This window comes from Triturus cristatus, chromosome 6 (assembly GCF_964204655.1).
Source record: "Triturus cristatus chromosome 6, aTriCri1.1, whole genome shotgun sequence".
NCBI classification, from domain to species: domain Eukaryota; kingdom Metazoa; phylum Chordata; class Amphibia; order Caudata; family Salamandridae; genus Triturus; species Triturus cristatus.
In genome coordinates this window covers 743,885,690-743,908,797 of record NC_140589.1, presented here as the reverse complement: position 1 = coordinate 743,908,797, position 23,108 = coordinate 743,885,690, and the positions used below count along the sequence as shown (strand labels likewise).

Here is a 23,108-nt window from a genome sequence, read left to right as displayed (position 1 = left end):
AAGCATTTCCAGGTTAGTGTGACCTATTTGTTGAAACACTTGATGGATATTTCAGATTATTCATTGGTTGTTACTCTGGCAGCTATGTTACCCACTGGATTTTGGATCAGCGGTGAATAGTCCCAATAGATATAATATACACACATAAACTGTTAGCCCTTTAGAACTCTACTGAAATCAATACGTATTGCAATGCGTAGTCTTAACAATATTTTTCTTATGTTCATTTTGTTCACTCTTCACTGATGCAAGTATTATTCTTTACACGGTGGAGGTATTGTGGTGATATGCCCACAAATTGCCACTTTGAGTTAATCTTGACTTTAGTGACTGTGATTTACTTTTTATGTAGTCTTGAAAAAGTCGCAAGTTTAATACTTGAAGGCGACGAAACACGTGTTGGCATCTGGCTTTCAACCGAATCACAGTTCGTGAAAATAAATGCTTGGACGAAATCTTCTTATCATTATATATATAAATAATTTTGTTTTGTTGGATCACACTGTCGATACTGAAATGATATAACTTCTGTGTGCTAAGGATTCTGTATTAGTGTTTGCACTGTAGTTTCACAACAGTAACTTCAGGGGAGTTTTAGTGGTTCTCTTCTTCCTTATACCACCAGACTAATAGCTCAACTATATATTAACCTAGTGAAATGTTCCTAGAGCGCCATCCCTATCACAACATACCACTATTCTGTTGTATGATTTTTACTGTAGCATAAATTAAAGGTCAGACTCCCCTCTCCTTCCACGGATACGAATGAAGACGCGCAGTCTTGCCTTATAAGCAGATTCCACTTGGATTTATTTGCCATAATACCACAATAAAGTGCATGTACATTGAAACCTTCAACAGGAACAACTGACGGCATCAACAATATAATACTAGCAGAATGTTCGCAAGTAACCTGCTTGAATCCAAGGCGATAAAACACGATTTGTTTTCCCCAACATCAGATGCAGACAACTCAATTTGTCACTTAAACTAAGGTTATTAACTTCAAAAATGATTAATTAAGAATTTTACAATATTTACACTTGTAGAAATAAAGCTTTTTTTTGCTGTTAGAAAAAGAAACCAATTTCCATTTGGGAAACTGAAAAAAGTCTCTTGGTCCCACCAACACACCCTGAAAACCTCGGAAGAAACGTGGAATGTGTGCTTGTCCCGTGGATCAGCTCTTCGGTCGAATATTACTCATGTCCTTCAGCAGCATGGGGCGGTGAGTGCGCTCGAGACTTTCCATGTATTCCAAGTAGTCACTCACTCGAAACCCAGAAAAGGCTTCCTCCTGGGAAGACAGAAGAAAAACATTACTTGATTATGGCACTGTCTTCAACCCGTTAGCATGCATTTACTTCCAGCCTATCGTAAACGCCGATTTTCAGTTTGGTCCTGGTGACAAAAGACTTACGTGAATGAATATATTTGGAATTCACAGGCCATAAAATCAGATAATCTGGGAATCAAATGATATAATAGTCTGTACTGATCGGTGTTGAAGCTCCACTCCTAATTAAGACGAGTCCTCAACTTTAACGCTCAATTTACAACATTTAACAACACCTGCACAAAAGGCTTTTCCAGGTCTTAGTATTTGTAGATTTAATTAAAGAAAGTAAAAACTAATAAAGGGAATTAGTATAAAACCAAAATCAATATGAATACAAAATGCCACCTGCCTTTAGTAAATTAAACAAGCATAGCACATCTGAAAATCAATCAAATAATAGTAAATTCTGAAAAGAACCATGGCATCTAACCCTCTCTAACAAACAAGCAGGAAAGGATGACATTGGCACTTCCCCAAAAAGCAAATCTATTATAATTTTCTACATAAATTAAACACACAAATTCATAGCATGGTTTTACATAAATGAGCAGCACTGGAAATGTTACATTATTAATGTCAAAATACGCACACGTGTATGTTATTTTAATTTCTGTGAAATACATTATTTGTTGCACAGAAAAATCCTAAATGTAATAAATGCAAAAACACAAGAGAACAAAAAAGCTGTATTTGTACAGTCACAGCGGCCGAGATTAGCTCACAGCCTCGCAGTGTTGCAATACAAGTACATCCCTTCCGGAGGAAGCCAAAGGTAAGTTACATTTGCATATAGGGACAGAGCATGGCTTGCAGCAGAATTTTGATCATTTTATTGAAACAATCAAGACACATGAACGAGTGTAGCTCGTGCACAATAGATAAACATGCACTTTTCTGAAATGTCAGGCACTTAATGGAGCCTAGTTATGGTAACTAAATTAAACATATTTTTGGCACGATTTTCTAATAAAATATTTCACCCCTGCAGCGAAATGAAGAGTGATTTCGTAGCTGCAGCGATTGCCTCAGTGTTGAAACGGGTTCTTGACTCGCCCCATGCTTCAGTGTCGGACTGGGTTTCTCACTCGCCCCAGTCCCAAGTTGTACTTTTGGATTTAATCACATTTTTGGTTCTCGGTTTCCCTCAGCAGGGCAGGGTAGGAGACTGAAGCCAACATTGTCTCCATGGGGTCAAATATATTTCTAAGTGTACCACTGTAGCACTGAACACACAGCATAGATGGCATTTCATTGTTAAAGCTTTAATACCTCGTTCCAATACTCAAGAGTCAGGAATCAGGAAAATGACTAAATCCCAAATTCTTATTGATGCTTAAAGCCACTTCTGGTCTCTCCTATAGGGTTCAGGTCCCCTGGTAAGGTTCTATGCAGCAGGTCTCCCTACTGCTAGAACTCTTTCAATGTACACTACAGGCCACTCATAACTTGCTAAATGAATATTCTTCAGAGGATGGCTCCCTTCTGCCTATTGTATCCCTCGATAAGTGACAAAACATACCTTCTGTAATAATATTGCTTCTGGACACAATCGTCCTGCAGCTTTCTCACTTTACAACCTATCATTCAAGGCTGCAGACTGATCTGGAAACCTCCCCAAGGAATATCTCTCTAGTACTGGCAGGTGGTACAAGCTCTTCAGCTGCACTTCACCTGCAGACTTGACAACACCAACGTTTATTAGGTTTCAAATGGCACACTGGCATCAGTTCCTGATCTGTTTAGGTGGCCAATCAAGGCATGAGGAGAGAAAAGAAGAGAGTGACAAATACAGCCCATAATATGTCTGAATACCTTAGCATTTTACTAATCCACACACTTACTAACATGGGAGGAGAGACGACAATGTGAAATCTGCAGTTAGATTTTGTATCTACCAGAAATATTGTTACTGAAGGTAAGTAACTTTCCTTCTGATGGATAAATCTTCCTGTTGAATTCCTACCTTATGAATGAGTACCAAAGCAATACCTCTCAGGCGATGTGACTGAGTAGTGCCAGTTATCCCAGGAAGTCTTGCAGACAAGCTTGGACAAAGGACCCATCACTGCTTGCTTGAGATGTAATTGATTCGTAAAAGTATGGAAGGATGACCACGTAGATGCCAGACCCATGTTTGGCAACTAGGAAGCCTCTGGAGACAACCTTGGCCATAGCAGAATGGTAGGAATATTCTCAGGCTAGGACACAGTAGATTATGACACGGAGGATGGCCCAACACAAAATGGCCTGTTTGATCGTGGCCTTGCCCTTTTTTGCTCTGGTGAAGCCCACAAAGAGCTAATCATCCACACTGTCCTTTTGCTAGCGGTCATGTGATACCACACATGTGCGGTCCATTCTAAACCCCCGTTCCTTCTTTGAAGTGGGATGAGGAGACATGAAGATAGATAGAAGAGTAACAGATTAGCCCAATTAAATGCAGATACCACCTTAAGAATGAAAGATGAGAAGGTGTGGAGGACTAACTTATTTGTGTAGAAAATTGTGAAAGGTGGGTAAACTGTATGGGAATGAGGTTTTCTGTCTCTGTTATAAGATGTTTTTGCTACCAACATAACTGTCTTCAATGAAAGAAGCAGAACCAGGCTTTGGCTCAAATGGGAATGCCATCGGGAAAGATAGCTCAACATTCAAACTCCACTGAGGAATGGTAAATCGAGTTGGATGAAAGAAGTAAAGCAGACCTTTCAGAAAAAGTGTCACTTGTGGGAATCTAACCAGTGATGATCAGGAAGGAACATGAAGGCATACAGGGCAGCCAACTATTCCTTAACTGTAGTCATTACCAGCCCTTGCTGTTCAGGGATAACATGGAATACAAGATGTTGGACAAATAATTTACTTACCTCCAGTAACGCTCTTTCTGGTGGATACTTTACCTAACTACAGATTCCTCACTTGGTGTATACCCCCAGGCACCAGACTGGATCTGGAGAATTCTCTTAGTCCTGCTCCAGAGTGCAAGCAGGTGGCATCTTGTAGCTCCACGTAGACTCTGTCCCACCCCAGAATATCAGTCCGAGCCACATATAAGCTCAACCCCTGCGCACTGATGTCAGTTTCTTTCTCAACACCGTCTGTGCCGTTGGATGTGGAACTTGAAAAGTAATCAGATGTGGAAGGGTGCAGAGCTCTAAATTGGGACCTTTTCAAAGGCAGAGAAATCTTTAAATCCTCAACTTGTGAATAGATACCAAGACAGTAACTCCCAAAGTGATTGGTCTGTGGAATGGCTCAAACCAAAAAGCCCTGCAGGACCAAATGGATAAAGAGCCCTTCCAGTCGCTGTCTATCAGGGAAGGAACCTGTGGATTGATGCCTACTTTGCAGTCTGACAAAAATCTAGAACAGGTATTCCGCATACCAATGCAGTGGTGGCAGCCTTGACTCAGGCCTTCCAGGAAGTGCTTCTTGGCCAATGAATAGCAGATCTTAATACAGAGAACTATCCATCTATGGCCCTTTTTTCCACTGTCTTGCCCTTCTTTGCCAATCGAACCCCACAAAGAGCTGCTCGTACACCAGATGGTACTTGTTAGAAATGAGGGGGCTCTGGTTGACGCAGGTGTGAACCCACAACAAGCAGGGACCCTTTACTTCTTGTCAGGGCGAAGGATGACTCCTCAGAATAACCCCTGCTCACCCTCTAGGTGCGTGGCGCGAGCAGTCTAGGCTAAGTCTCAGGCGTACACGGTTAAGCAAATGCAGTTACACATACAGTAAACCCCTTGCATGCACCACAAATGGACACCAATCCGGTAGTATATAAAAATAAGCTTTTATGTAGTTTCAGCAGAGTTAAATACAAGGCCCAGTAACGTTGACCTGATGGGGCCACAATTCGTAGGAATACGGGAAAGTTCTCTTTGTACGAAAAGTTCTTTAGGCGGGCACAAGATGACTGTAGGCCTCAGCACCCTTCGGCTGAAGCGGCGACCGGGAAGCACACGGCAGATGACAGGGAAATCAGAACGTTGCGGACCCTGGATCCGATGTGAGTTCGTGGTCGGAGTTGTAAGTACAGTACCTTGTCTCTTGACGCAAAGGTGGGGGCGGGATTTCAGCGGCTCTTCGGCAGAAGAGCGAGGCGGCGTCCGGGGCTCCCACACTTTACGATGGGGGTCTGATCTTCAGGCTCACGACCAGAGCGGGTGTTGCAGGTGGCGAGTGAACAAAGCGGGGCAGCCGGGCACGCCGATGCGTCCGGGCCGTCCGAGGCTGGGAGATGCTCACAAACGCCGATTCCGGCGGGAGGGTGCAGGTGCACAGCGAGCCTCCAGCGAGCGAGGTGACAGGGCAGCCCAACACAGCGTAGGGGGAGCGGCTCCGATCGAGCGAGGCTCGTCCCAAGGCGGGGGCGGCTAAGCAGGCCTGGTCACGGCTCAGGGAGGGACTGCGGCACGAGGGTCACAGCTCCGGCGAGGGAAAGGACACCACGGTCTAGCAGCAGGCGAGTGAAGATCAGGTAGAGCCCAATGGTCCTGGGGCTCTGTTCAGGGGGCAAGCTCAGTTCCAAGCCCTTGGAGATCGTTTTGGAAAAGCACAAGTCTTGAAAATAAAAATAAAGCAAAGTCTTCAGCAACAGTTTCTCTTCTCCCCTTTGGCAGCAAGGTCACCACTGCAGGCCAATCCCCCAGGATAGGGACAGTCTTCCTCCTACAGCTTCCCCGGTGCCTTCTCCTCAGGCAGAGATTCTTCTTGGTCAAAAGCGGATCTAGTTTCTTAGGAGCAGGGCTCCTCCATTTATACCACAAATCTTTTGTTCTCCCAGGCCAGGGGGGCCCTTGCCTAGTTCAGTCCGGTTTCTGAGCACTTTGTTTACGTGATGCAGGCTTCTTCTTTCAGAGTGCAGGGCAGAGTCATCAGACGCTCCACAGGGGGTGGAGCCGGCATCGAGGTAGCGGAGCACTGTCCTATTCAGAGCCTAGGAGCACTCCTCCCACCCATCTACCTGTCGATTGTCCTATTCATACCAGGCTACCTAGCCCTGCCCATCTGGGTTCCCCCAGCCCTGTCACTCACACCAGCCAGACATCAGATACACATCACGCAGAGGCGGCTGAGATGGTTAGGCAAGCAAAGGCCAACTTTCTAAAAAGTGACATTTGCAAAACCCGGAATATTAAAATAAACCTTGCGAAAAGATGTACCTTATCATTCCGAGTTCAGGCATACTAAACTCGATCTCCTACCATGTTCCCTGGGTCGGTTAGGATCATAGGGTGTAATAATCCAGGCCGCCCATACTGGCCTATGGGAACAGGGTAGCCTTACAGTAGTGAACAGCAAAATGGCGGCCGTTCACTACCAGGACAGGCCACGCATCTAGGCTTGTCCTACCTCAGGCTCACAATGCACCCTGCCCGTGGGCCTACCAGAGGGGTGACTAATATGCAGCCAAGGGAAGGTTTCGGGGACCGGCAAGTGTGGGCACTTGTCGGTCGGCGTGTCAGTACCAGACTGCACGCAGGTTCTGCGGTGGCAGACCTTAGACATCTTTTACCGGCCGCTTCTGTGGGTGGCACAACCCGTGCTGCAAGCCCACCAGCGGTGTTTGCATTTACATGCCCTGGCGCTCCTGGCGCACTTTACTGGGGTCTGATAGTAAATCAAACAATCCAATCATGGAATCCAACCAACACATACAATTTACAAAGGGAGCACTCGCACCGCGACACTGGTTGGCAGTGGCACAGCGCGCTGAGCGGCCAACACCATAAAATCACATGAGGCACAGCGACAAAAAGAGGGAGGGAGACTCACGCCAAGGTGCCAGGTCTAACACGTGTCCCCTCCAGCTGAAAGGTGGGGAGAACTACCCTACCCCAGGGAGTTCCTCACCACTAAGGCGGAAAAATCTGGACAGACCGTCAGCATTGGCGTGATCTGTACCAGGGCGATGTTCCACCGTGAAATCCATCCCCTGTAGGGAAATGGACCACCTCAACAGCTTCGGATTCTCACCCCTCATATGCATCAACCATCTGAGGGGCCTGTGGTCCGTCTGAACCCGGAAGTGAGACCCAAACAAGTAGGGTCTTAGCTTCTTCAGCGCCCAGACCACAGCAAATGCCTCACGCTCAATAGCACTCCATCTCTGTTCCCGTGGAAGTAACCTCCTGCTAATAAAGGCTACGGGTTGATCTAGGCCCTCCTCATTAATCTGTGAAAGAACAGCCCCCACACCATGCTCTGAAGCGTCTGTCTGAACGATAAACTCTTTGGAGAAGTTGGGAGCCAAGAGCACGGGCGCCGTGCACATAGCAGTTTTCAAGGCCTCAAAAGCTCTCTGACAGGTGTCAGTCCAGATCACCTTCCTGGGCTGCTTCTTCGAAGTCAGCGCGGTCAAGGGGGCAACCATGTTGCCATACCCCTTGACAAACCTCCTGTAGTACCCGGTGAGACCTAGGAAGGCTCTCACCTCCGTCTGGGTTTTGGGCGCCTCCCAATTCAGGATGGTTTCTATCTTGGGCTGAAGGGGTGCCACCTGGCCACTCCCCACTTGGTGTCCCAAGTACACCACGGAACCCTGCCCGATCTGGCACTTACTCGCCTTGATCGTGAGGCCTGCCTTCCGCAGCGCCATCAACACTTCCCAGAGGTGTCGCAAGTGTTCCTCCCACGTGGAGCTGAACACGGCGATGTCATCCAGGTAGGCTGCACTGAACGAATCCAGCCCAGCCAACACCTGGTTGACCAATCTCTGGAAGGTGGCAGGGGCATTCTTCATCCCAAATGGCATAACCCGGAACTGGTAGTGCCCATCTGGGGTGGAAAATGCTGACCTCTCTTTGGCCCCCTCGGTCAAGGCGATCTGCCAATACCCAGACGTTAGATCAAACGTGCTGAGGTAGTTGGCAGCCCCTAGCCGATCGATGAGCTCATCAGCTCTGGGGATGGGGTGTGCGTCAGTCCTAGTGACTGAATTGAGTCCTCTGTAGTCCACACAGAACCGGAGTTCGGGTGTGGCTCCCGGCGCTGCAGCCTTTGGGACCAAGACCACGGGGCTGGCCCAAGGACTGCTAGAAGACTCAATGACCCCGAGTGCAAACATCTTGGAGACCTCCTCCTTGATGCATGTCCTCACCCTGTCAGTCACCCTGTAGGCCTTGTGCCGTACGGGAGGGCTATCCCCAGTGTCCACATCATGGACGCACCAATCAGTGACACCAGGGACCAGGGAAAACAGGTCAGAAAATTGTCCCAGCAACTGGCGACAATCACTCTGTTGCTCCGGGGTCAGGGTGGAAGAGAGGATGACACCATCCACTGACCCATCGTGCTCCTTGGCTGACAGGAGGTCCGGAAGAGGTTCTGTCTCCTCTTCCATCCCCGCATCTGTGGCCAAGAGCATGCCCACTTGGGACCTCTCCAAGTGGGGCTTGAGGCGGTTGACATGTAGGACCCGTAAGGGGTTCCTGGGAGTCTTCAGGTCCACCACGTAGGTAACAGGACTCTTTCGCTCCACCACCTCAAAGGGACCGGTCCACTTATCCTGGAGCGCACACGGCTCCACGGGGGCCAAGACCCATACTTTCTGCCCAGGCTGAAGCTCTACCAGAGTGGCATTCTGGTCGTACCACCGCTTCATCTCCTCCTGGCTGGCTTCCAGATTTGCCTCAGCAAGTTGCCTGAAACGCCTAGTCTGATTCCTGAAGGCCAGCATGTAGCTATATACATTCTGGGGAGGTTTCCTGGGAGATTGCTCCCAGCCTTCCTTGACCAGACTTAGAGGTCCTCTGACGGGGTGATCATACAGAAGCTCAAAGGGACTGAACCCCAGAGACTTTTGTGGCACCTCGCGGTAAGCGAAGAGAAGGCATGGTAAGAGGACGTCCCACTTGCGCCTCATGGGTCCTTCCAGGCCCATTATCATGCCTTTGAGGGTTCGGTTGAATCTCTCAACCAACCCGTTTCCTTGGGGGTGGTAAGGTGTGGTGAACTTGTAGGTTACACCACACTCTTGCCAAAGAGATTTCATGTACTTGGACATGAAATTGGTACCTCGGTCAGACACCACCTCTAGAGGGAACCCCACTCGGGAGAAAATTCCCATCAGTGCACGTCCCACCACGGGGGCCGTCACTGTCCTCAGAGGAATGGCTTCCGGGTACCGGGTGGCATGGTCCACCAGGACCAGGATGAACCTATTGCCCATCGCTGTCTTGGGGTCCAGTGGCCCTACAATGTCAATCCCCACTCGCTGGAACGGGGTACCGACCACAGGGAATGGCTGGAGTGGAGCCTTCTGCTTCCTCCCACTCTTTCCACTTGCCTGGCAAGTCTGGCATGTCCTGCAGTGAGTATCCGAACTCCTGCGCATTTGAGGCCAATAAAAGTGGGTGACAAGCCTTTCGAAGGTCTTGTCCTGCCCCAAATGCCCTGCCAATGGCACATCGTGAGCCAGCCCCAGTAGGAAGGCTCTGAAGTCCTGGGGTACCACCAGCGCACGGGCTGACCCAGGCTCAGCAACCTTAGGCTCTGTATACAGGAGGTCGTTCTCCCAGTAAATGAAATGCGATCCTGACTGATCACCTGCGGCCTGGGCGGCAGCCTGCTGCCGCATACCCACGAGAGAAGGGCACTCCTTCTGTGCCTTACAAAAGTCCTCCCTGGTGGGACCCCCTTCCTGCTGCCAATGGGTCAGCTCCGGTAGGTCTCCCAGTTCAGCTATCTGTTCCCCTGTAGGCTCCAGGGCATCCCCCTCAAGGTCTGCCTCCTCCTGGACCGTGGGAACTTCAGGGGCCGGCTTCCCGCGCCCCTTGCTCCTTCTCTCTGAGGCCTGTTCCTGGGCCTCCCTCTCAGGCTCCAGGATCTCTCGAGTACCTTTACTGGCTGCCATGGACCGTGTGGTGACACACGCCCAATCCGGCATACCCAACATCTCCAGGTGAGCGCTCCGCTCCACCTGAGCCCAAGGTGAGCTCTCCAAATCGTTCCCTAACAAACAGTCTACAGGCATGGCGGGCCTCACAGCTACCTGAAGAGTACCAGAGACCCCCCCCCACTCGAAGGGAACCTGAGCCACCTTGCAGTGTCTCTCTGTGTTGTCAGCGGCAACAACGGGATAGAATGCATTGGGGACCACCTGCTCCTGAGACACCAGGTGACACCTGACAGCTGTCACACTGGCTCCTGTGTCTCTAAGAGCTTCCACCCTATGGCCATTTATGGTCACCCACTGCCTGTACTTCTTAGTGTTCTCAGGCAGCTGGGTTGGAGGGACCACCTCACGGTCTCCTAGCGAGACCAGGGACATCTCTGCGGGACCCCACCCACCTTGGACATCCCTCTCCTCCCCCAAGGCTACACTAGTCACCTGCCGGGGTGGAGCACCAGTGGGTGCTGGTTTACCATACATCGGACACTTCACATCAGAGGCAAAATGCCCCAAATTGTTACACCTGTAACATCTTACGGGCCCCTTCTGAACAGGAGGACCTGTCGGGGCCCCGGTCGGTTTCGGGGGTGGGGGAGGCTGAGAACCCTTCCCTTGGTTCCCTTGGGGATTATTTTGGGGCCCTTTCTGGAACTGCTTCTGTTTACCCCTGTCCCCCCCACTCTTCTGCTGGGGACCCTGCCCACCTTTGGCGGAATCTCCCACGGTACCCTTGTGGACCCTGGTACTGACCCAGCGGTCCGCCTCCTCAGCAAGCTTCCTCGGGTTAGTCAGCTTACTATCGATCAGGTGCTGGCGCAGCTCAGGAAAACAATTACTGGACAAGTGCTCCCATGCCATTAGATCAAGAAGCCCTTGATAATCATTCACCTTACTACCCTTCACCCAACCATCCAGCGCTCTGCAAAAGAACGTCACATACTCCACATACGTACTATTGGGAATCTTAGTGCAACCCCTGAACCTCTGTCTATATAACTCAGGGGTCAACCCATACCTAGTCATCAATGCTTCCTTCATATGGGGATAAGAATTACGAACATCAACAGGTAAGTCTAGCAGTGTGTCCCGCCCCTCACTCAGGAACCTTCCCCACAACCCCGCTCCCCAATCTTTCTCAGGGACCCGGTGGGAAGACATGGCTACCTCGTAGGCTCTGAACCACTGCCCGATGTCGTCATTCCTGAAGAACTCCTTCACTACATCCTTAGGAATATAAACTCTTGGTTCCGCCGATCCTGGCGGTGTGCTGCCACCAGAGGGATTAAGCTCCAAACTTTTGGCTTTCAGCTCCAGCTCCCTCAGCTTCATGTCATGCTCTAATTGTAGTTTCTTTTCTTCCATGGCTAATCTTTGTTTTTCCATATCCATCTGCCCATGAAGTTTCGCCATTTCCACCTCGTGTGCCCGGGTTGCTGCCCTGTCCGCCAACTCCTCTGGCGACAGGCATCTGCCGAACTCATGGACACTTTCTGGTGGAACCACTTCCACCTGATTCTCTGGTGCCTTTGACTCATACCAGGCCCTCAGCGCCTTTACGAGTTGCTCCTTCTTTTTCAATCCAGTTTGGGCAATCCTGAACTTGGAGCAAAGACCTTTCAAGTCTTCATTGGTACGATCATGAAGTGCGCCTTCCTCCCAATCTATGTCTTCAAATCCAGAGATTACGGAAGCCGCCCTTCCGGCGGAAAGTGAACCAGGCATGGCTCTAACAACGGAGATTCTTGGCAAAACAAAAACAATGCTAGCCTTGTGGCTGTGTTACTGGTCTGCTCTCACTACGTGGCGATCAGTGATTCACTATACGCAAACCACAAATGCAAATCCGTAAATCCCACCGCTGCCACCAATGTTAGAAATGAGGGGGCTCTGGTTGACGCAGGTGTGAACCCACAACAAGCAGGGACCCTTTACTTCTTGTCAGGGCGAAGGATGACTCCTCAGAATAACCCCTGCTCACCCTCTAGGTGCGTGGCGCGAGCAGTCTAGGCTAAGTCTCAGGCGTACACGGTTAAGCAAATGCAGTTACACATACAGTAAACCCCTTGCATGCACCACAAATGGACACCAATCCGGTAGTATATAAAAATAAGCTTTTATGTAGTTTCAGCAGAGTTAAATACAAGGCCCAGTAACGTTGACCTGATGGGGCCACAATTCGTAGGAATACGGGAAAGTTCTCTTTGTACGAAAAGTTCTTTAGGCGGGCACAAGATGACTGTAGGCCTCAGCACCCTTCGGCTGAAGCGGCGACCGGGAAGCACACGGCAGATGACAGGGAAATCAGAACGTTGCGGACCCTGGATCCGATGTGAGTTCGTGGTCGGAGTTGTAAGTACAGTACCTTGTCTCTTGACGCAAAGGTGGGGGCGGGATTTCAGCGGCTCTTCGGCAGAAGAGCGAGGCGGCGTCCGGGGCTCCCACACTTTACGATGGGGGTCTGATCTTCAGGCTCACGACCAGAGCGGGTGTTGCAGGTGGCGAGTGAACAAAGCGGGGCAGCCGGGCACGCCGATGCGTCCGGGCCGTCCGAGGCTGGGAGATGCTCACAAACGCCGATTCCGGCGGGAGGGTGCAGGTGCACAGCGAGCCTCCAGCGAGCGAGGTGACAGGGCAGCCCAACACAGCGTAGGGGGAGCGGCTCCGATCGAGCGAGGCTCGTCCCAAGGCGGGGGCGGCTAAGCAGGCCTGGTCACGGCTCAGGGAGGGACTGCGGCACGAGGGTCACAGCTCCGGCGAGGGAAAGGACACCACGGTCTAGCAGCAGGCGAGTGAAGATCAGGTAGAGCCCAATGGTCCTGGGGCTCTGTTCAGGGGGCAAGCTCAGTTCCAAGCCCTTGGAGATCGTTTTGGAAAAGCACAAGTCTTGAAAATAAAAATAAAGCAAAGTCTTCAGCAACAGTTTCTCTTCTCCCCTTTGGCAGCAAGGTCACCACTGCAGGCCAATCCCCCAGGATAGGGACAGTCTTCCTCCTACAGCTTCCCCGGTGCCTTCTCCTCAGGCAGAGATTCTTCTTGGTCAAAAGCGGATCTAGTTTCTTAGGAGCAGGGCTCCTCCATTTATACCACAAATCTTTTGTTCTCCCAGGCCAGGGGGGCCCTTGCCTAGTTCAGTCCGGTTTCTGAGCACTTTGTTTACGTGATGCAGGCTTCTTCTTTCAGAGTGCAGGGCAGAGTCATCAGACGCTCCACAGGGGGTGGAGCCGGCATCGAGGTAGCGGAGCACTGTCCTATTCAGAGCCTAGGAGCACTCCTCCCACCCATCTACCTGTCGATTGTCCTATTCATACCAGGCTACCTAGCCCTGCCCATCTGGGTTCCCCCAGCCCTGTCACTCACACCAGCCAGACATCAGATACACATCACGCAGAGGCGGCTGAGATGGTTAGGCAAGCAAAGGCCAACTTTCTAAAAAGTGACATTTGCAAAACCCGGAATATTAAAATAAACCTTGCGAAAAGATGTACCTTATCATTCCGAGTTCAGGCATACTAAACTCGATCTCCTACCATGTTCCCTGGGTCGGTTAGGATCATAGGGTGTAATAATCCAGGCCGCCCATACTGGCCTATGGGAACAGGGTAGCCTTACAGTAGTGAACAGCAAAATGGCGGCCGTTCACTACCAGGACAGGCCACGCATCTAGGCTTGTCCTACCTCAGGCTCACAATGCACCCTGCCCGTGGGCCTACCAGAGGGGTGACTAATATGCAGCCAAGGGAAGGTTTCGGGGACCGGCAAGTGTGGGCACTTGTCGGTCGGCGTGTCAGTACCAGACTGCACGCAGGTTCTGCGGTGGCAGACCTTAGACATCTTTTACCGGCCGCTTCTGTGGGTGGCACAACCCGTGCTGCAAGCCCACCAGCGGTGTTTGCATTTACATGCCCTGGCGCTCCTGGCGCACTTTACTGGGGTCTGATAGTAAATCAAACAATCCAATCATGGAATCCAACCAACACATACAATTTACAAAGGGAGCACTCGCACCGCGACACTGGTTGGCAGTGGCACAGCGCGCTGAGCGGCCAACACCATAAAATCACATGAGGCACAGCGACAAAAAGAGGGAGGGAGACTCACGCCAAGGTGCCAGGTCTAACAGTACTTGTTACAATCGATGTAAAAGCTGAAAGCTTTTTGGGGTCCTAGTGGTGAATCCTCTCCTCCTCTTGAGGGGTGAGGTGGAACAAAGAATGATGGATGAGTGATGAGTGATGGGTTGTCTAACATGAAAAGGCGTCACAAACCTCAGGCGCAATGACACCCTAGTTTTCAGCACCAGTTGGTCTGGGAAAAAGGTGTAGTATGGTGGATGAACAGATAGAGCTTGTAATTTAAACACACAACACGCTGAAGTTATCGCTATGAGAAAGACTGTTTTGAGAGTCAGGAGGCACAAAGAGCAGCTATGTATCAGTTCAGATGGGTTATACATAACGAATAAGATAAACAAATTAAGGTCCCAGTGCGGCATCACTAAACGCTTTGGTTTAAAACTTATGAACCAGACCTTTAAGAGACACTTCACAACAGGTGATTTAAATATGAACAGTTGGTCCAGCAAACGTAGAAGGTCGAACAAATACCCAATGGGCCAAAAGATAAAACATACAAATGGAGTCCAACAGCTTTGCTGCTAAAGGGTCAGTCTAGTAAATGCCACATCAGGCCACAAATTTGTCCCAGCGCCTGTAATAAATGGATTTCTGGGAGGGAACGAGGTGCCAAGGATGACACGTACCAATTCAGGGGGCAGATGAAACTCAGTCAGCTGACACCACTCAATCTATGTGAATATAGGTGTAGATTGTGCAGATTTGGTTGGAGGACAATGCCCTGCTGTACTGGTGCATTTTTAAAATGCGACCTAAAAAAAAAACTATCAAATTTTTAACAAAAAACAAATGGAAACTTATGCTCTGCTGCAACTTTCTCTTTAAAATTGCATTAAGGGTGCAGTACCTTATGCGGCTAATAGAGGTCCCTTTAAAACTTCACAGGTGCACCTAGTAACAGCCTGTGGTACTGCACCCTTACCCTGCTTCATGGATTTTCGTTTATTACTTAAGCTGCTGCTGGGATATTTTTTGACAAAAAAGAAATCTAACAAACATTATCATTTGCAATGCCAATAACTCAAACTTTCACTAAATGCAAGACCTATTGCATTGCAAATGCTTGTTTGAATAGCTTCCATAGACAGGACAACTTCAGGCAAATCATCTCTGCCAGCACGGTCCTCCTCAACATTGGTCCTCTTTCCCCCCGCATTTCTTGGGCTGCTCTGTACTCTCACACTGCTACAAATGCCCGAGCACACAGAATTGTTTTAACTAAGGAAGCACTTTAAGCTTCTTTATTGATCCTAGGTAACAGCAGTAGATCATGCGGCTAAGCCCACACACATTGCATAGCAATGAGACAACAACCAAAGTGTGCATGCGGTGCCATTACCTCAGCCTTGGATCTCCAACAACAAATGTGCTGTACAATCTCTAGCAAGTACCGCACAAACCCAAACAGAACTGCTGAACCACGATCTCATATTGGGCACAAATGGGTTCGCTAAAGCAGGACCTCGCCCTCTTACCTAAAATGGGTCCGCTGGAGCAGTACCTCGACAAATACAAATGTACGTTTGCTAGAGTAGAACCTATTACAAATCTGTTTACACATGGAGTTGCTAGAGCAGACTCTCTTTGATCAAATATAAAGAAAAAAACGTTATATTATTTACCTGTGCCTGGTGACTTTACCTGTACAGAAACAATTACAAGTCCCCTGATGTAAGAACAGCACCTGTGAGGGGAACAAAGAGAGACTCCAACATGGATCCCCAGAGTGACAGGATGTGGTGCAGCAGTCAGAACTGCCAACTCAGGAGCTGGGGATCCGTGCCCGAGCCTCGGCTCAACATCCTGTGAATCTGGTCAAATCACTTAATCTTTCCCTTGGCCGCGGTAAAACGTACTAACTTAAAATTTTTAAAAGCAGCGATGTTGGAGGGGTGTTAGGGGTGGGCAAGCAGCGTTCTGGGAGTGGTGGGGGTGGACGGGTTGCCACACTAAACTGTACTAATTTAAAATACAAAAAAAGCAGCAATGCCTGAGGGGTGGTAGGGGCAGGCAAGCAGCGTTGTGGGAGGGGTGGACATGCCACCGCGCTAAAATGTACTAATTAAAACTAAAAAATAAAGCAACTATGTCGGAGGGGTGGTGGACTAAAATGTACTAATTTAAAATAAAAAATAAAGCAGCTATGTCGGAGGGGTGGTGGGAGCAGGCAAGCAGTGTGTGGGAGGGGTGAAGTGGTGGGGTGGACAGCACAGGGATATTAAGTCGGCAGGCAAATGAAGCTGCTCAAGCGAAGAAAATAGAATACTTGAACAGAAGCAGGCCAACAAAAAAAAAAAAAGAGTGCTCTCGTAGCGCTCTAATTAAACTTACGAGTAAGAGCACATTAGCAGGGGCAGTTCTCATGGGAGGGCAAGCAAGTCCAAAAGGAGATTCTACCGAGTGTATTCCCCAATGAAAAGTCAGCATTTGTAAAGGACAGCAATAGTAGTCAGTGTAAAAGAAGAGTGTTTTTTTAAGCCCATATCCTAGATACAGCATGTCTCTTCGACACAGAGCATGCGCTGTCTGGGCGAACCCTAAAAACTGACTCTCTCTCTTCCATTGCACTGCAATCACTTACTGGCCTGCAGACCTGCACTGCACCGGGTACGCTCTGCGCAAAGCTCAGCCCGCCCTGCCTGCAGCACTGCATGGTTTATACAGGCTGGGCCTTGCTCTGGCAACACTTGGAAAGTCCCTGAAGTGACATGTCTGTGCTGATAGTTAAAAGAGGTTTAATTATAGAGGCGAGGAGGCCTGGGAAGAGGCATGCATGATCGGGCCTGAGGAGGAAGCATGGAGATTAGTGAGTGCTGTTCTGTCACTGGAGTGAGTGTTGTGAAATGAGTGTGAACAGCGGTGTAAATAAACAGCGGCTCCTCAGTGAGTATGCACCTACTATATAGCCAACCAGCTTAGGGAAACAAGAATTACAGCACTGTTTTGAAGTCGGATGTCGGAGCAACTAAAAATAGGTTTAATCACTCACGCAGGACCCCCCCCCCCCGAGGACAAGAGCAGTTGTGGGTGTCCGATATGGAGTGGCAAGACGTCCCAACATTATTTTCTAATTAAAACCAAGTACTGGCTTACATAAAATTGTGATAATGCAATTCACGTTCACAACGGAGTGGAGGCTGTTTCTCCCCACTTAGCCTAGCCCGATAAAACCCTAATGAAAAAGTTACTTACCTTCAGTAACTGTCTTTCCGGTGTATACTCTAACTGCAGATTTCTTACCTGGGACGATCACAGGCGTTTAACTGGCTTCAGAAAATGTTAGCATTGCTCCTCGGTGCCGATATGCAGCACTGTCTCCATGTTGACGTCGAACATAGCATTCCTGTGATGTCAATGGTGCCTATAAAACACCAGATCGGCAAATCAATGGCAGTTCACGGCTAGTTTTTTCTGTGCCTTTTGAGGATGAGAGGCACATGATGTTTTTCACAGTGCAGAGAAATCAAACGTGGAATTTATTTATCATCAAAACTGTTATTGTTAGACATGTGACCATTCTTCAGATGGTAATTAGGATCTTGGTTGAGATTTTTGATGTCCTCGACGTTCGTCCCATGCTCTCGCCAGAAGCATCTTGGCTTATTATTCATTAAGTGCCTTGGGATGCCTTTTATGACAGGAGTTTCAGGTGTATATGTTGTGGTCGTATTCCAGGCACCAGAGACAGATGGTATGAGGATCCGTGATGGACATCTGATCCTTGTAGTCTGAAGAAAACTGCACCTAAAAATGTGTAAATATGGAGATATCGTTTAATAATGATAGCACTCCAGATGACAGTTGAAGAGCTCTGGAACGTGTCAATGGTGTGAAAGAAGGGAACCAACGTCACCACGCTGACGTAGACGCTTTTATGGCTCCAGTGATGTCACAGGGAACAGCATGTGGTCTCATGCTGGAGGTGGAACCCCCGTACAGGCGTGGGAGAGCTATTAAAAAGATTCTAGATCCAGACTAAAGACTGGGCTATTCAAAAGGTGAGGAGTCTACAGGCAGAAGTACCTATCAGAAACATTGTTACTAAAGATAGGAAACTTTTTCTTCTAATGGATACTTCCACCTCCAGATTCCTCACCTTTGAACATAATCCAAAGCAATTCAGACCTAGGCATGTGGTCTATAGAAATGGTCAAACAAAAAGCTTTTGTAGCACAGAACATGCAAAAAGCCTGTTCAGAAGTACTACAGAATCCAGACGATGTTTGGCAAAAGTATGAGGTAGGGCCAGGTTGTTGTCGGACATGCATCCGTAACATGAACACCCCTGATAAGAGGTGTTGTAAAAACATTTGCTCCGGTGCCTTAAAGAGGGTCTTTCTTGGCTAGCGCATAACAAATCTTGATGCAGAGAATAGCACAGAATGGTCTATTGTGATATTGTTCATTTTGAATTGGTTTACCTTTTCTGCAAACAGTGTATCATACAAAAGGAAGTCATCAATACTGATTTTTTTTGTTTTTTCAATTTAAAAACTGATTACCTTTTTAAATCTAGTCTGTGCAATCATTCATCTTCTTTAGAAGGATGTGGAGAAACACAAATGGTAGGAAGAGCGAGAGATAGACCCAAATTAAAAGATGAAACCAACATGGAGGAAACAAAACTTTTGTTAAAAGTTTTTGCTTCTATTGGAAGAAGGTTGTGTAGGAAGGTTTGACACTCAGGGCTTGCAATTCGCTGGCGTTTCTGGCTGTAGTAATAACAAGCAACACAGTTGGGCGAGTTATAAAATGTAATTGGCAACTGAGAAGGGGCTCAAATCGGATTACTATTTTAAAAAGGTTATTACTACATTTAAATCCCACTAAGTCATAAGTAAAGGAAAGGGAAGATAATCATTAACTAACTCTTTCAAAAAATTTATAACAGTGGGTGGTTAAAACACCAACAATTGATCTGGAAGACAAAGGAAAAATGAAAAGGACACAATGTAACCCTCTACCATGTCTACTGCACAGCACTGTCAGGCAAGCTAAGTACACATTTAATAATCTCAGATAGAAAGGCTTCAAAGGTTCCACGTTTTGTTCCTTACAGCAGGCAAAACACCTGTTCTACCTTTCAGAATAAAATGAATTAAGGGCATATGTATCAAATTCCGTTTTTGCAATTCTCAAATAGCGATTTTTAGGGAATCGCTATTTGAGAATTGCAAAACGGAATGTAATAAAAAGTTCGCAAATGTTTTGCGATTCCTTGGCATTCCTTAATTGCGATTAGCAAATTGCTAATCGCAATTAAGGAAAACCTTCCCATTCATTCCTATGGGCTAGGAGGCCCATAGGAATGAATGGGAAGACATTCTCATTTTGCGATTCGCAATTTGAGAATCGCAAAATGAGAATGCAATTTCAAGGGTGCTAGGGTGTCAAAAGGACACCCTGTTGCACCCCTGAAATATGTATGTATGCACATGTGGCGCACATACATGCCCTAAGGGCATGTCTGTGCGTCACATGGCACTTTGAAAAATGCCAAAAAGTGAATTTTTCAATGAAATCGCAAATTAACACCAACTTGAAGTTGGTGATAATTTGCGATTTCTTACGGCCAAATTGCAATTTTTCTAGGCTTCATACATTGCATATAAGGAATCGCAATTTGCGATTCCTTAAATGCAATCGCAAAATAGAGAATCGTAAATTTTGCGATTCTCTAATTTGCGATGTCCTTTTGGGATGATACATCTCAAAAGGCCTTTTCCCGTTCACAAACGGGCCGATTCTGAGAATCGCCCGTTTGCGAACGGGTAAAGGGTTTATACATATGCCCCTTAGTTCTAGGGCGACAGAATGAAAGAATGATGTTGATCACTTGAGGTGGCAGCTGGAAAGAAGTTAACTGTCACTGCTCAACCTCCAGGCATGAAGGTGGAGGATTTGGAAGTTGGAGTGCTAATACTTCAATCAATCAATCAATCAATAAATCAATCAATCAAGGGTTTATATAGCGCAGCTACTCACCTGTGAGTGTCCCAAGGCGCTGGGGGCATGGGGCAGCTGATCCGTCTGGGTGTGGAGAATCAGTCATAGAGCCAGGTCTTGAGGTCCTTCCTGAATTGGGTCAATGACGTGGGTTGCCTTCAGGTGGAGGGGCAGGGTGTTCCAGGACATCAGCTTCCGATTGGGACTCAAGGTCCCCCTGAGTCGAAGGAGCAGGGAATAAGAGGAGAGGTGTAGGAGGTCTGTGTCCCACACCCATCTTGGCCAAGTCAGGGCATTGAGAATAATTTGTGCAGAATCCTGGTGCAACTTCCTCAACACTCAAAAAAAGAAGGGCACTTCATCTCCAATTCTCCCACATGAGCAACCCACCCGAAAATGGATGCATCGGTCACCACTGTGGTCACTGATAGAGAAGGGCAGAATGATCTCTCCTTCGACAGGTGCTTCTCACCAACCACTAAAGTAGGCTCACTGTAACATTCAGAGATATTAAAAATGGTTTCCAACAGATTTCCCTGATGTTTGAACTAGTGCCTGCTACGACACCACTGAAAAGTTCTCATATGCAACTGTACAAAAATGGCCAAGAAGATGCAAGCAGACAACAGACCAAGAAGGCATAAGACATAAAGGAATGGAACCTGAGCACCTGCCTGAAACATGAGAATCATAATCTGAATGTCTCAGATCTTCTGAGGGGGGAGGATAAGGTCAAAAGGATGCATTGTCCAGTATTGTGTGTATGTGATGCGACACTCTCTGCCGAGATTGGCCTTGAGGAACCAGTCTTTCAAATATGGAAACACTGCAATTCCATCTGATGAGATGTGCCACTACGGCTGCCATCACCTTGATGAAGATTCAAGTTACTGATGTTATCCCGAATGGAAGCACTGCAAATTGGTAGTGATTGGACCCCACCACAAGACGCAAGTACTGACTGTGTGTTTTTAGGATCGATATATGAAAGTATATGTTCTCGTAGCTGAGAGATGCCACCCAATCCTCCTCAAAGGAAAACAAAACCTGAGCTAAACAGAGCATCTTGAAAAAATTCAAGAACGTGTGATCTGAGATTGGACAAAGATTGCTGTCCTTCTTGGGAATCAGAAAGTACCAAGAACAGCACCCCTGCCCAATTTCCTGCTCTGGCACCAACATCACTGCTCCCTTCTGCAGAAGAGCTGCCATATCCTGCTGAAGAATGAGCAGATCTTCTCAGGGACACAAAGGAAGGTGGGATCGATCTAGAAGAAAGGCTCCTGTGGAAGGGTAAGGAATATCCTCTTTCGACCATCTGAAGGATCTATTTTTCTGTTATGCTTTTCCAGGCTGGTAGAAAGAGGGGAAAGCTAGATGGGTTTTCCCAGTGGGACAGAAAAATATGCTGTGGACAAAGAGGATGGTTGATGTGGTTGGTGACCTCATCCTCTGCCTCTATATTGGTGCAGCAGCAGGTTTGTAGTTGCTGATAAACTGTCCACTGTCTATATTGAAGTACTTTTGAAAAGACTTTGAATTTCTGAAAAATGTGGTATTTTTCCTGTGCGAGCTAGAAGAACCAAAGACCACACAGTTGCTTTTCCTCACTTGAAAGGTACCAGTGCAGAATCTGCTTTTTGGCCAAATAGCTGCTCCCTGTCCAACGGCATACCCATTAAAGTGATATGCACATCAGATGAAAAACAAGAAGACTTTAACGAGGCATGGTGACCAAGAGATAGAGGTGCCCATAACTCTACTAATAGACTCATATAAATCCAGCCCTGCGTCTATAATATGCTTTGAGGCCTCCTGACCATCTCTAACCACTTTTTCATAATGGTCTCTTAAATGGCTGGCAAATTTTGACCCACTAAGGCAGCCATGTCCCAAAGGGCATGGGTGTACCAGGCAAGGCGGCATGCTGTGTTTAGCGATTGGAGCACTAGGCCATCCACAGAAAAAGCCTTTTTACCCATATTTCTGATCCATTTTGATTCCCTATATATTCCGTGTACTGGGAATGAACCAGAGTTTTGCTTCCCACAAGAAAAAGCTTGAACCACCAACCTTTCTGGGGAAGGTTGCAGCGATACAAAATATGGGTATGGGTCTGCAGGGCAGGTATACCTGCGTGCTATGGGTCTATTTACTGAAGATGTGGAAAAAGATATTCTATGGGTCTATTCACTGCAGAAGTGGAAATAGGTATTGACCAAATATATTTTATTAATGTGATGGAAGCATCACTAAAAGGAAGCAAAAGTACTGCATAAGTAATAAATGATTGCAAAAGATCAGTGAGAATTTTAGTTGCTAAAACAACTGAACGCAGGGTCAGTTCCAAAACACCAGCTGTATTTTTAATTATGTAATGGTTGGAAGAAGTATCAGGCGGAGTAGGACCTGGTGGTGTATCGATATCTACCTCCCAGAGCAGCTGCTACCGGGCAGTAGTGGTCAAACCGTCATACACACTTAAGAGTGCCCACCACTCCTCCCCCTACTCTGTGGGCAGGACAACCCGCCTGCACCTTTACATAGCCAATAGTGAAAAATAAACTCATAATAGCATTGTTATTATCATTTTATTTTTCCTGTGGGGTGACGCTCCTCCTCCTCAGTGAAGGAGCCCCTGCTGTCTATCTCTGTGGAAGTGTCCAGACCACTACTTCCTGTAAAGCAGTGTAACACTCCCCCAATGACGGAGCTGAACAGATGTTTTCATGGTCATCATTGGTCTCTAGATCCCCATTTAGGTCAGAGCCCGTACCAGAAAAGATCT

At 47.7% G+C, this 23,108-nt stretch overlaps 1 protein-coding gene across 1 annotated transcript in view; it reads right to left on the bottom strand.

Moving 5' to 3' along the window:
- Nucleotides 1-792: 792 nt before the first annotated feature.
- TBC1D32 (TBC1 domain family member 32) overlaps nucleotides 793-23,108 on the bottom strand; it is an 886,600-nt gene continuing 864,284 nt past the window's right edge. The window contains exon 34 of the mRNA XM_085611276.1: nucleotides 793-1,297. Coding sequence (XP_085467402.1) covers nucleotides 1,181-1,297 — 117 coding nt within the window. The 3' untranslated portion in view covers nucleotides 793-1,180. The remainder of the gene's footprint in view (nucleotides 1,298-23,108) is intronic.